Source organism: Pipistrellus hanaki, assembly GCF_964339955.1.
Source record: "Pipistrellus hanaki genome assembly, chromosome: 7".
NCBI lineage: Eukaryota > Metazoa > Chordata > Mammalia > Chiroptera > Vespertilionidae > Pipistrellus > Pipistrellus hanaki.
The window spans coordinates 18,826,772-18,841,665 of NC_140509.1; the positions used below are offsets into that span (position 1 = coordinate 18,826,772).

Genomic DNA, 14,894 nt, shown 5'->3' on the forward strand with positions numbered 1-14,894 from the left:
CAATCAATAAAAGCCCCGCCATGCAGTTCAGACTCCCACTGTGGAAGCAAGGGCCGTAATTACATTGTCAAAAATTCAAGTTGCCCAGGCTGACAGCGACCCCTTGAAAAGTGACATGTGATTGGCACTCGGTTTAGGGTGGTGAACCTGGATTGGCAGACAGAGTGGAGGAAAGCAAAAGGCAAGAGTGAAATTTCCTTATTGACTACAACTACCCAAACCCCAGACTGCCCCTCTTGGAGGGATCCTGGGACTCTTTAGTCATATTAACTATCCAAGTGAGTTGTGGACAGAACTCCCTGAGCCACTGAATTCCATGAGAGATTCAGAACACACCCTGCCCCAATCCACTCCCAAACCCAGAGAGTGAGAGAGAGAGAGAGAGAGAGAGAGAGAGAGAGAGAGAGAGAGCTGCGTGTGGCTGAGTGTTCATGTAAGTGGGTGTGCATGTGCGTGCACATGAATGCATTTTTCCACATTAAGAGAAAAACACGAAATGTGCTTTCAACTCTATCCTTTCTCTTGACAGCTGAACAGCAAAGCCCGTTTGCTTAGTGATTTTAATCTATGATAAAAACCAGCCTGAGCAGAAAGGTTACAGGGGTGGCAATGAAGAATGAGATGGGAGGGAGAAGGTGAGGAAAGCTGTACTACTGACCCGCAGACCCATTTGTGTGATTCTCTAGGACTCGAGCTGGAGTTAAATTGGTCTCCATTAGTCAGGCCTCTTACTGTTGCATGCTAGGAATAAAACGCCTGCAAAATGCTTCCTTTGCTCAGCAGTGCTCCGCTTCTGGCTAAACTGAGGAGCATGAAAATGATTTCCGAGAAGCCTTTATTGTAACCACACCCGGGAATGGTGGTTATTCACTGCTGGGAAACAGCTGCACCAGGAGAGATTACAATCAAAAGGTGTTCTTCACTAGGTGTGGGAACAGAACAGAAGCTGCCTGAGAATGTGGCTGCCTCCTGATCTCCAACGCTAAAATCCTTCTCTTGCTTTGAAAAAAGGTAGACAGAAATTAACAAGGAGAGAAATCTCTAGGCAGAACTAGCCCCATGCCAAATGTTGAAAGAAACTCCCCTCCCTCGCCCCTCTAAAAGAAGATGAGATCATTAGCATTGGATACTCAGTGCTTTGGGAGAAAAAAAAGAATATAATCAAAAATAGCCGTGGCTAACACTGCTTGAATGTTAGCAAGTACCTGATGCTTCGGAGCAGTTCACAAGCAGTAAGCCTATGGGGTGAAGATTGTGTTTTCCTGTTTTGGGGGAAATTAATTTGCCCAAGGTCACAGCTGATAAGCCGCAGACTTGCACTGATTTATGATTCCAAAACTACTAACCACTAAAAACAGCACTTCTCCACGTGCAGTCAGTGGGATACTCCACTCAAATCATCCGAGGGTTCCATTGAAGTGCCCATTCCTGGATCTCCCTCAGGCCACTGGAGCCAGGCTCTGGGGATGAGACCCAGAAATCTGCATTGGGAAAACCTCCTGGAGAAGAGTCTTCTAGGCACTAAGGTCGGTGAACCTCCTCACTGCCTTGGCCTGGAAGCTGAGTGAACCCGGGTCATTAGGGACCTGCTGGGTGCCAAGCAGTGAATCAAGTCGCTCACTGTTTTGCATACTTGACAGCCAAAGAAAATGAGTTTCTCCCCAAAGCCCCAGTGTCAGCAGACCCACCTCTGGCCCTGGGAAAAGGCCAGCAAAATTACGTAACGATTTTAACTATGATGTACCGCCATGCCGGAGGGGAAATCTGTTTGAGTCCTCAGGTGGTGAAGGAGGAAGGCGCAGGGAGAGGATTGATGAGTTCTGTCTGTAACTGGATTCTCTGGCTGAGACTTCGAGAAGAGAATCCCTCTCACCCAGGGGTTAGACCTTTCCCACTTCACATTTCTTTCAAATGAGAGATGCGGCAGCATCATGTCAGAGTGGAAAACAGCTTGATTTCGCCTGTGTCCAGCGTGCAAGCTCTATGGCTTGGGAGAGATCCCCATCACTCCTATATTGGTAGGGCTTTGGGGAAAATGGTTGTTGATGACAATCTAACCCTGGGAATAACCTACAGGGAAGATGAGGGCTGGGGGTTATTGGGAGAGATGGGAGAGCAGGGGAGAAGATGGAAACAGGGGAGCAGAGGAAGAGATATCTACACTCTCAATATCCTGTAACATCACAAGGCTCAAGTAGCAACATTTTTTTTTTAACTTTCAGAATCTCAAAACATATTAAAAGCATGTACTTAGCTTCAATTGCCCCCTATTGATTGTAAGAAATGACACTAGGGATTTCTTCACTTGACATCTATTTAAACATAAAGCCTTAGGAGCAGGATACATTTAAAATACGAGCACAAAAAAGTGTATTTATTAACTCTTTCACTGATCCTTCATAATAGTACATAAAAATGAAAAGGGTTGAGTTAAAAAAGACAAAAAAAAAGGCAGGGTAAAAAGAATTAGGAGAGTTTTCACTCTTCTCCATTTCAATTTCCATTTCTAGCAAGAGTTTTGTCATATGCATCATAGAGGACAGTGGCTCTCAAACCAGAGGATCCCTATTAGGATTCAAGGGCCTTCAGATGGTCTGTGGGCTGGTAGAAACAGTGATGTGCCCTCTTCTTCTCCGCTATGTTTTCTCAGTGGCAAACAGCAAAACATTGGGTGGGTTTACTAAGTAGCTATTGGACTAAAGCAAACCTTTGAAGACTGTGCCTGATGTGTGAATAGATAGAAGACCCTCATGGACCCTGGGCTACAAGATTAATGCTGATAAAGAAAGGAGAGAAAAGTCCTCCTTCTACTGAATGTCTATTGAAGTATCTATGGGTTTTTCAAACCTGATGAAATTTATCCCCAGTGTCTAGCACTTTGGCTGATCCATAGTCAACATTTAGTGGATACTTAACAAAAAATGTAGATTTGCTTTCTCTCCAAGGAAGCCTTTGAGACAATGATTGAGGCTCACTGTAATAGACAGGGCTTGACAGAGTGAAATGGCAGACTCTTCAGCATAGCTAAATGCCCATGTCTAGAATTATTATTCCATGACAGATAGTGGGGTCTTATGGTTATGCCAGCCCAGAAATGCCAATGCAGACAAGATGATGTTTCCTAGAGACTGGCCACTATCTGAAGATCATATTTTTCATTTGCCTTTGCTCATGCTATGTAACCCAAAGTATATAAGTATCCACTGAAAGATAATTAAAACTCATTATTTTATATTTATATTTTCCAGTTGATATTAAGAATTTTCCTGGCACCATCAGTAATATCCTGAATCTCAAGGAAAATAAAAATGTTCATGTTTCAAAGTGGTAATAGATGATCAGAAGGCAAATAAGCCTGGCCAGTGGTGGGCTAGAAGAGGTCAATGGGGGAAAAATGGGTACATCTATATAACTTTCAACAAGATAAATTTTTAAAAATAAAAGTAAAAATATAAAGAAGAGGAAATTTTTTTCTTCAAATTCAGAAGGAGGAGGAGGAGGAGGAGGAGAAGGAAGAGGAGGAGGAGAATAAGAAGAAGTAGTCAAATAAAGTAGGAGAAGAAACACACTGCAGCCTAATAATCCCTGTTTTCTCCCAGAAATACCCAATCCATTTGAACCAAAAATCTAAGAGAAACTCTAACTTAACCCTCTTCACAGAAGGTTCAGCCACAACTATAACAAAACGAAATTGTCTCCATTTAGTCTGTGATGCCATCAGTGTGTATAGCCATCAGTGTATGTGAAGTAATTGTGTCAGTTGGTTTTCACTACATTAGGCTGCAATCACAAACACAAATCTCAGTGGCTTATGACAATGAATGTTTGTTCCTCACTCAGGTACATGAGAGCAGGTCATCTGCAGCTGTGCCTGGGTTGTCATTATTCAGAGTCCAACACTGAGAACAGGCTATTCTCAAACAGAGAACAAAGGGTAAAGCATTTCAACAGTTCTTAAAACTTCTCTACCTGGCCCTTGCAGTACATCATATTCACTCACGTTCCATTGATCAAAGCAAGTCCATGGCTAAGGCCACTCTCACTGGGACAGGGAAGTGTGCTCCACACAAGGAAGGCACTGAAAGCCATCTGGCCATAGGAAGAGGTGTATCATCCTCTTACAGAAAGCGGAGCAAAAAATGAAGAATAATAGTGTCCTCTGCCACAGGAATCATGACAGTTAATATTTCTCACTTAAGGAAATCGTGCCTGCATTCTAACTTTGTCGCTTCAGCAACTAATAACCAAAGATTGTAAGTAGTTTAATCATTTTCCCCATTACCCCCACATTGACTAGACAAAGCATTTGTCTCATTTCCTCTGGTCAGCTGTCCCACTCACCATGCAGGGAAAGAGTTCCATTCCTCACAGCCAGGAACTTGACTCTATATGGAAAAAAGGGAGTAGAGTAGGAACTCCCATACAGTGTGATCTCAGCGTGGTTTTGGAAGGGCTTGTCCTCAGAACCAATCCGGAGCTCTCCACCATCAGAAACAAGGATGGAATGTGCCCTGAGATCAATGGTTCCGTGATCCATGAAAATCAGAGTGCCTCCTAATAACCAAAAAAAGAAGCTTGTCAGTCTTGTTGACAATTTCAATGTTTGATGAAATCCTCTGTGTTTATATTCTCTTATAGAAGCACAATTGATTGGATCAATCTCCCAGACACAGAAGCACTGTATTACCAAGCCAGTTTAGATTAGTTATCACTATTCATTGCTCCTTTATTTATATTATTAAAAAAAAAAAAAAAACAATAGCCTAAATGTCCAGCAACTTAAGACTGGTTAAATAAGTAATGAGAAAGTCATCATTTTAACCATTTTGCTGCAGATAAAAGCAGCATATAAAAATTCAGTTAAAGCTCTGCCAGGGTATCTCAGTGGTTAGAGCATCGGCCCACAACACCAAAGGGTCTTGGGTTCGTTTCCTTGTCAAGGGCATGTGCCTCGGTTGTAGGCTCCATCCTCGGCCCGGTCAGTGCATGTGCAAGAGGCAACCAATCAATGTGAGAGATGTGTCTCTCTCATATTGATGTTTCTATCTATCTCTTCCCCTCTTCCCTTCCACTTGCTCTGAAAATCAATGGAAAAAATATCCTCAGGTGAGGATTTAAAAAAAAAAAATCAGTATAAAAAAAACTGGGCAACAAGTGAACAGGAAATAGAAATAGAAGAAATGTGTCAAAATTATAAGAACTGTGGTAAAAGGAAGTGTAATTAAGGTTACCATCATGACATGTGTAACATTTTAGCTGACCAACAACCACTGTAGTTTTCATAATAGACTCTAATTTCCTGAAGGATTTGCTCTGCTCTATAGAAAAAAGTTGAGTGGGACTGTCAGTTGTGGTGTCCTATCCTACCTTAGCCTGAGTCATGTACCCAGACTTCAAAAGGAAATCTGGAGCAAAGGGAAGAGATGCCTGGAAATGTTTAGACCTCAGTAATTCTAGTGGTGATACCTAATGAGCCCAAAAAGAGTTCCTACTTCTGAGCCATCCCTCCCCCCCCCCCCCCGATCTGCCAACCCTCTCCAAAACTCCCTGAATGCTATTACTTCTACACCTGATTTTCCACGCTTCCCATCAATTCTGCAAGCTACCCAATATCTTCTCAATTAATTTCCTTTATCTATCTATTTCTTTGTTTTTGTTCTTAATTTTTTTCCACTTTCCTGTCAGTTTGAATTTCCTATGAATTTTCTATGACTTTGCTTCTGTTTTATTTTATTTTGCAATTTAGATCCCACATAGAAATGGAACCATACAATATTTATGCTTTTTAAAAAGATAGTTGCAGCCAAAACCGGTTTGGCTCAGTGGATAGTGCATCAGCCTGTGGATTGAAAGGGTCCCAGGTTTGATTCCGGTCAAGGGCATGTACATTGGTTGCGGGCACATCCCCAGTAGGGGGTGTGCAGGAGGCAGCTGGTCGATGTTTCTTGTTCATCAATATTTCTAGCTCACTATCCCTCTCCCTCTTCTCTGTAAAAAAATCAATAAAATATATATTTTTTAAAGATAGCTGCAAATCAAATAACCTTAACTGATATTGATACTATTTTGCTCTAAATTGTAATTTTCTGTAAAATAGGAATGTTATCCTATACAATAAAAGCCTAATATGCTAAGTGTCTAGTCATCCAGTTGGCCATTCAACCAATCAAAGTGTAATATGCTAATGACATGCTAAGACCACTCAACCACTCACTATGACTAACGTGCACTAACCACCAGGGAGAAGACACTCCGACCAATAGGGAGCTTGCTTCTGGGGCCTGGCCAATAGGGACTGCATGAGATGGGCTGGACATGCCAGAGAGCCCTCCTATGGTCCCTCCCCAGCTGGCCAACCTCTCATGTCCCTCTCCAGCCCCAATCATGCACGTTCCTCCACAATTCAAATCATGCACCAGTGGGGTTCCTCGGTCTGGCCTGTGCCCTCTTGCAATCAGGGAGGGACCCTTCAGAAGATGTGCTCTAGTTTTATAATAAAATCACTTGTATATCATAAGAATAAATACTTAGGATTTTAAAACATACTTCCATTATTTTAATACTTTATTTTAAAAGGATTTAAAATATGTATATTTTAAGCACAATTTTTTCAATATTGCCAAAATAATTAATAATTAAACATTTAGCCTGAATGAGCTATTAAGTCTATCTCTCACTTTGTAAGTGGTTTGCAAAAACACTGCACTAGACTCTTCTATCCCCCAACAGAGTGGTCAGGATTGTGACTTTATATTGGGAACACCTGGGTCTTCTTTTCTGAACACCATAGTAACTTTCCATCTCACTCAGAATAAATCAAATTCCTTACATTGGGCTACAAAAAGCCCCTTTTGATTTGCCACCCCATCTCTGATAGCCCAGGATCACCATCTTTTAAAACTCACTTTATGACTCATCTGTTGCAAATACACTGGCCTGCTTGTTTGTTCTCAAACAAATCAGGCCTGTGGATATGTTCTTCCTGCACCTGGAATGTTCTTCGGCAGATAACCATGTGCCTCATTCCCCCTTGTCTCTATTCAAGGGTTAACTTCTCACTACGGCCTTCCTCTCCAGTCTATATAAGATAGAATGTCCTTACCTCTGACCCAGATATATTTTTCTTCAGAACACTGAACATCTTTAATGTCTGGCCTCCCTCCACAGAAATGTATGCTTCATGAGAGCATTTATCTGCTTTGCTCACGTCTATATCCTTAGTTTCTAGAACAGTGACCAATAGGTAATTAGCATTTAATATACCACTGTTGAGTAAGTCAATAAATGGTTTTATCTTTTTTAGAAAATCTGGTTTGTATCTGAATGTATTCCTTTATGGAAAAACACACACACTTACTCCCATTTTCTCAGAAAGGATGTTATTACATTTAATTTATAAGTCCATACATTGTCTTACTGAGATAAAGGTAGGCAAAGGATGTGGAGAGATCCTAGTGTCAGAAATTGCTCAAAATATAGATTCTAACATAACAAGGAGGGCCAGTGAAAGGAAGAAACTCTTTATCTGCCAAAGTCCTAAATCCAAAGTGCTGCATTACTGAGTTAAATTGCTATTGTTTCAGATATGTACTGGAGGATGTGAAAGAGAGAAGAATAAGACTAAGATGCCTTCAGTCACTTACTAATGTTTACTCCCATTAGTCCACAGATAGTGATCAATAGACATTTGCCCCAATAGTCAACTACAGAGGCCTCTTCTTCCCCAATTTTTGGTCTAACACTCTTCTTCAGCTTCCCTCAGCCCCTTTCACCAGACCTTCTAGTCTTCAATCCTAAAGCCCACACCACACTTCATATGTAAAACAGCCACGGGATGTTTGCTTAAACTCAGCTTCTTAAAGTGTTCCTTCTTTTCACAATTTAGAACACACCCCACGTAGGTATCCAGTTTCTCTGTCTGTAGAATGCAGAGTTCTTCCCTCAGAAAATTACAATGAGATTTCTTGAAATGATGCTTTCAAGGGACCATTGTCAGCCCCTAGTCTTGGCTCAGCTCTATTCGATAATAGAGTGGTTTGGTGTCTACTCCTATCATCACACGCACCTTTACTTCCCCCACTATTGCCATTACTGCTCCATTTCCACAGTTGATCCATCATGCTAGTACCACTAGACCACATCCTTCCAACATTCCATTGCTGGTAATCCTGACTTTTCCTTTCAAATATAAAACATAGAGCTTACATACGCTAATGTAAATTATCCACGAAGCGAGAAACTATCCTTTGGTAATCTACAGGCTTAATGTTACAGTGGTACCACTCTGCTTCCCAGACTTTCCAAGGACCAACTTGGAATTTTGACTTAATTTTCCTTCTCACTGTCATGACAATGACAAGAATAATCATCAGGAATGCAATAATAATAATGAATCCTGGTGTGAGCAAGAGGGGAAAAATGTGACCTGTGGCACAGGTCATTTTCTTATGTTTACTAAAACCATTTTCGCTCACAGCCACATTTGATTAATGTCCCAGCTAATTAGCTTCAACTGGTGGACCAAGGATTTTCAAGGCAGGACTCCTTTGTCATAAATAATCTGGAAATCTGAACTGAACTTGATCAGCAAGTGGAAGAGGCAGGATATGGAATCAAGGTTCCTGTCCTGACCCTGCTGTTGGCCTCTAAATGACCCTCAGTGAGCCCCATAAAATTGCTGGGCCTCTGAGGATTACTCAGTCACAAACCTGTCCTATTGAGGGCCCAAGGATGGTCCCTTCTCTCATTGGTGAAGTGGAGAGTAGATGCATGCACTCACTCTAGCTCTGGAACATCTGACATCTACTAGTACATTTGTAAGAACGCAGTGTGTGTTGGACATTGATAGAAGCACAAAACCCATGTTTTCCTGACATCACCTCTGCTGTAGTGAACTTTGAATTTTGATCAAAAGAGATAAATGCGCAGGCAATGATTCAAATAAGATCACAGGGAAAGCAAGGGAGCTAACATTTACTAAGAGCTTACCATGTACAAAATCTTTATATATGTTGTCTGAAATGACCTTCAAAATAAGACTATGAGGTCAGTATCACCCTCCCTATTTCACAAAACTGGGTGGGCTGCCAGAGAGGCTGTAATTCCTCTTTCAGTAGTTCACTTAGCAGAACTGGCAGAGGAAGCTTTAGCACCTGAGACCACCTGACAGAGACATCATGTCCTATCCACTTCCACAAACACACCCAGGTAGCTCTTTTATTAATTAGGTTTGTTATCAGAGTTACACTTAAAGAAAAACATGTTAGCCTAAATAAATTTGCCTATGGCTTGTTTATATATGATTTATTTTCATTTTGTTAATGTAGATATACCTTGCCTCATTCCAAAAAGGATTTGAGACAGATAACAAGGATTAGTGGGTAAATATATAAACCTGGGCTTTATCCCTTGTACCATAAAGCAAAATATTAAACACACTGAAACAAATAGTCATTTTAAAAATGTCACGAGAATTAAGAATGACGTTAATGAAGGGAGAAAAGTTCAGCCCAAGGAAAATGAATGATTTGTGCTGGCAAGAGTATGATAAACAGGACCAATTAATTAATGTGATCATCGTTATTCTGTGCTACAAAGAATTCCCTCCTCACTTTATCAGTGACAAGCATAGCCAAAACCGGTTTGGCTTAGTGGATAGAGCGTCGGCCTGCGGACTGAAAGGTCCCAGGTTAGATTCCGGACAGGGGCATGTACCTTGGCTGTGGGCACATCCCCAGTAGGGGGTGTGCAAGAGGCAGCTGATCGATGATTTTCTCTCATTGATGTTTCTAACTCTCTATCCCTCTCTCTTCCTCTCTGTAAAAAATCAATCTAAAAAATTATATATATATATATATATATATATATATATATATGTATATATATATATATATATATATATATATATATATATATATCAGTGACAAGCATAAAGAAGTTGAGGTAAGTTCAGAAGAGATTTGATAAGGAATTCAGTTATTTTTTATTAAAATAATTACAAGTGATAACCAAGGTGAAAGCTCCTCGGTGTGAAAGAATGTAAAATTTAGTCTTAATCTAGCACTGTGCCAAGGCCCCAGGTGTTTCATCATCACACTTTCATTAGCTTAAAACAAATACACAGGGGGCTGCTTTGAAGGCGAGCCACTGGAGGATGGGAGGGCAGTGGGAGGACTCATGTTCTCCACTTGATGGAACTCGGCCCCATTTCTGAAAGCTGAAATAAAGAGCAAGGCTGAAATCAGCCTTTGGCTGTGACCCTTAAATTGCTTGTTATGATTGTTCATGAAAGCTAAGTGTGTACCACAAGTGACCTTGGGTAATTTTATAAAAATCAATCAACCATCATTATTGTTACTTCCCCTCTAAAATAAATAAATGAACACCACTTTTTACATGTAATCACTTCTTTCCATTAAACTTCTTTCTTATTTCTTTTAAAGGCAAATAAAGGAGACTTTTAGCAGCTACCGAATGTTTGCAACATACATCAAAACCTACTTTTGGCTCACCCTACAATTAGTCATCCTATGTAATACCTCAGAAACATTTGTTGTATGTGTGTGTGCTTTTTAAGAAAAAGAAATAACACAATTTTAGCTAGTTCCTCCCTTACAGAAAAAAATGTGGAGTATATTTTATCATACAATAATAAGATTCTTCAAAAGAGATGGCTATGTTTTTTATCTTCAATTTTTTCCCTCCCTTCTCTTGAAACATCCTCAGTCTGTGCTTTACCTGACTACTTCCCCAGTTCTGCAACCACATTGCTGAGTCCAAAGCTCATGCTCATTCCTCACCTTCCCTGAGTGGCCAGCAGCATTGGACACACTTGGTCACACCCTTCTTGAAACTCCTTCCCCTCACATGCCTAGCACTGTGCCTCCAAGATTTCCTCCTACCTCCTAAGCCTTCCCCCAGCCTCCACTACCTGATTCTTCTTAATTAACACAAATACTAACACTTGGAGTTCCCCATGACTCAGTCCCTCGACTATTTTTCTTATCAACCTTGGTTGTCTGATCTTTTCTTGACATTTTAAATATCATCATATGCCCATTTCTGATGACTCCCAAATCTGTATCTCCAAAGCCCACCAATGCCCTCGGATGGAGACTCATAAGCCCAACTGCCTACTCAATATCTCTACTTAGATGTCTTACTGGCTTCTCAATGTAACATATCCAAAACATGACCTCCTAGTCTTGCCACACGGGCCTGCTCACAGTCTTTACCATCTCCATAACTGGCAACTCCATCCATTCAATTGCTCAGCCTGAAAACTCTCCAGTCAACTTTCACTCCCTCTCACCTTAAGGCCAATCTTTCAGAAAATTGTGGGCATTCTTTCTTCAATATTCCTGATCCAACCATTTCTCACCATGCACATTCTGTTTCTGGGATCTGAGTCACTCTCATTTCATCCTCCGAGTATTATAACAACCCCCTTTCTTAGTTCCTTGCTTCTGACCTTGCCCCCACCCCAGAGTCTGCTCTTAAATCAGCACCCAGTGTGATTTCTATTTGTGTAAATCTTATGTCACTACTTTGTACAAAGTCTCCAATGCTCCCACCACTCTCACTGAAAGCCTACCCAGCCCCATAGGGCTGGTCCTCTCTCTGGCCCACTCTCTCTCTCTTCTATCCCCTGGGTCACACACTCCTGCTGCACTGCCTTCTTGTTCCCCTGCCCTCACTGCGTGCAAATCCCCCAACCACCACCAAATTCTCCACCTTTCCTGCTGCATGTTTCTCCATGCTGCCCAGAAAAACTAACAAAAAAATATATATATCATTTGCTTACTTGACTGATTTCCCTTTAGAAATAAACCCCATGAGAGCAAGATTTTGGCCTTTTTTGTTCACAGTCATAGCTGCTATACTTAGAATAGTACCTGGCACGTGGGAAACTTGGTAAGGGCTGAGTAAATCCTGTTGAATAAAGGAGTTGAAGTTATAGAAGTAAATGAGGTCTCCCTAGGAGAATACTCAGAGTGAGAGAGCAGGACAGGGATAAAGGGAACAAGTTGTTAAATGTTAATATTTAAAGACTAGACTATGGAAAAGAAATAGCAGATGCTTGAAAGTGAGTCAAAGAGTTGGGTGAATTAGGAGAAGAAATCAAAAGGCTGTACAGACATAGACAGCAGAAAGAACTCTAAGAACTGTGGAGCTGACTGATGAAGGTGGCAAACCCTTAATGTCATTTTCAGGAGGCTCAGGAGAGAAAGGGTGCATGCCAAGATTATGCTTCATGCAGACATCAATGCCAGCGGATAAAATGAACCAAGGAAAGGGGCTCCAGTTTTAAACAACGGGAAATCCAGCGGTCAGTGAAGGCAAAGCCAGAAAGGGATCCGAGGACCCCAATCAGTAGATCAATCTTCCATTCAAACTAGATATTTCATTTGCTCAAAGCTTGCCAAACCTAAAATTTTAGATGTAAATTATCAAAATCGATTAGCGTTCATTCAGCTTTTTGGTGTCAATCCTGAATAATTCCTTTAAAAGTTCAAAAGCCTGCATCTGGTTACCTTTCTGATCATTCATATTTTAATATATAGGGGAGACTGTGGAATTCTTTTTATCTGGGGAATTATAGATCACCATTCTTTCAAGATGGATGGACCCTACTCTGCCTGGTGGAATGATCTGGGCACAGTTAGGGTACCCTACTGCAAGGTGCTGCTGTGGTGGAAGTGAGCATCAGGAGGAGGTGCAGAAGAGGGGATAAGAGTGGCATTTAGGGAAGGCAGTCACAGCCCGAAGCCTGCTTCGTGATGGGGATGCACAGAGCTTGCTTTGTTGGCAAGATCCGGATTAGACTTGTGCCTGATCCAGTGGAGCAGAGCCTGGAAGCCTTCGAGGTGGGCTTGTCCCCGGCCAGAGAGGCGGAAAATCAATTTGGCTGGCAAACGAGAGCCCCCAAGAGCTCAGTGCACGGTCCATAATCCTATCCACTAGCAGCTCGGGGAAATAGATGCCTGAGCCCTCACATATTCATGGGGGATGTGAGGCATAAATCAGGCTTTAAGGATTGGGGGCAAAGGGAATGGACTCTCTGGCCAGCTACTAATTAATCAAGCACAGAACACCTACACCTAACAACCTGGGAGCCACACACGCAGGCACAGGCGGCTGCTGCTGCTGCTGCTTTTCCTGATTATTTTCTTCATTTCAATTAAAATAGATATCGAATGAAATTTCCCCCTTTAGCTGATGCTGCTTATGCATCCCCCCTGTTCCTTCTTTAATTAAAAAACATGCTTATTGCAATACTTGCCAGAATCACTTTAACGGTATTTTAATTGTAATGTCTCTGCCTGATTAAAAAAAGAAAATATGAACTAGAAAGGGTTTGCAAAAATGTTCTCCGAAAGCAGGAAAAGAACAGCACACCTCCTGGAATGGATGCCACATGCTAATTCCTTAATTAGCCTGGCACTGCAATCAAATGGGCAATGTAGAGGGAAAAACAGATCTGAAATAAAAGCACTGAATCTGAGCCACAAACAATAGCAGTTGGGAAGAACTGTTTTCATCAGCTCGGATTTCCCTGGCAGGAGAGAGAGCTGCGGGGAATGGAGAATGCCAGGCTCAGGAGAGGCCCATCCAGGGTCCCCAGCCAAGTTTCCACTGTTCTTTGCAAAGGGTTGCATAGCCTTTGGGAAAAGTGTAGCTGGGCTGGCTACACTTCCTAGTTAATTGACTTCCAGTTCCTTTCATTGTTGTAGGCTAGTGGGGACTCAAACTTGAGCACCCATCCACACCTCCTCAAGGTCTTAAAACACCTTTTGAATAAAGAGATTGCTCAAAGAAGTATACCAAATTGTAGGGCTGGTCAAAACTGTGATTGGGTCAATGCTAATTGAACTTGGTAAACCCCCAGAGAGGTTTACTGTGGGGCCCAAAAATGTACCTTCCTAGCAAGTCCTTTGATGCTGTTGCTGGTGGGGACCACACTTTGAGAATCATGGCTCTCGGTAAATTAAGTGATTCTATAAGTGTCCATAGTCTTGTGAAGTTTGCTACCAGCTCACAGGTTGAGAAATGCAAGGCTGGAATGAAAGGTTAATTCACTTCACCATTCAACCAACAGTTACTATTGTTTTCCAGCCCTTCTGCTAGGAGCCAAGATAAAAACATAAAAAAGGCAGCCTCCAAGTCCAGGTCACCCTGGAGTTTAACTACTACAGGTGAATAGAAATACCCTAGTTTTAGTGAATTAGCCAGTTTTACAGATAACTGAGAAAAAAGATAAAGGTTATGACTCAACTTTTTACTTTTTCTATAAAACATAAAACTCAGTAAATGAATCTTATAAAGGAATTAACTCTATACCAATTACAAAGTGTTAAACATATTTGTGGAAGAGAAACTATAAAGAAATAGTTAAAGGAACTCAAATACTGAGATATAAGTAAATGCCTTTGTCATTAAAACTATTGTTAACAGTTACTATTTAACTAAGCCTTGATTTCCTCTCCACCTCCAGAAAACCATTACTATCTTTTACCAACAAAACTTCTGGCATGTAAGTGCTCAAGGCCCTAAGCTGTTCCAAGGATTTCTAGAAATTCACTTAAGACCTCAGAAAGAAAGCTAGTATTTATAGGGAAAGTCTGGAAAGACAAAACAAGAAAGTAAAAAACAACAAAATTGTATTTTCTCCAAAGTCTGTATCTGGCAGGTAGAAATCTCCCTAGCTACCAAGTTTCTCATCAATTCAAATAATCTCCTTCATTTTCTTTATCCAAGTTCAATTAGCATTGACCAAATCACATTTTTGACCAGCCCTACAATTTGATATATTTCCCTGAGCAATTTATTTGAAAGCTTAAGAAAACAGGAGCCAAGTCTTTATTCAAAAGGTTCCAAATATAATTATTCTCTGT

At 41.2% G+C, this 14,894-nt stretch overlaps 1 protein-coding gene across 1 annotated transcript in view; it reads right to left on the reverse strand.

Annotated features, from left to right (window-relative positions):
• PKHD1 (PKHD1 ciliary IPT domain containing fibrocystin/polyductin) overlaps positions 1-14,894 on the reverse strand; it is a gene marked incomplete at its 5' end in the record, with an annotated part of 385,387 nt that overhangs the window by 235,214 nt on the left and 135,279 nt on the right. The window contains one exon of the mRNA XM_084889432.1: positions 4,342-4,554. Coding sequence (XP_084745558.1) covers positions 4,342-4,554 — 213 coding nt within the window. The remainder of the gene's footprint in view (positions 1-4,341; positions 4,555-14,894) is intronic.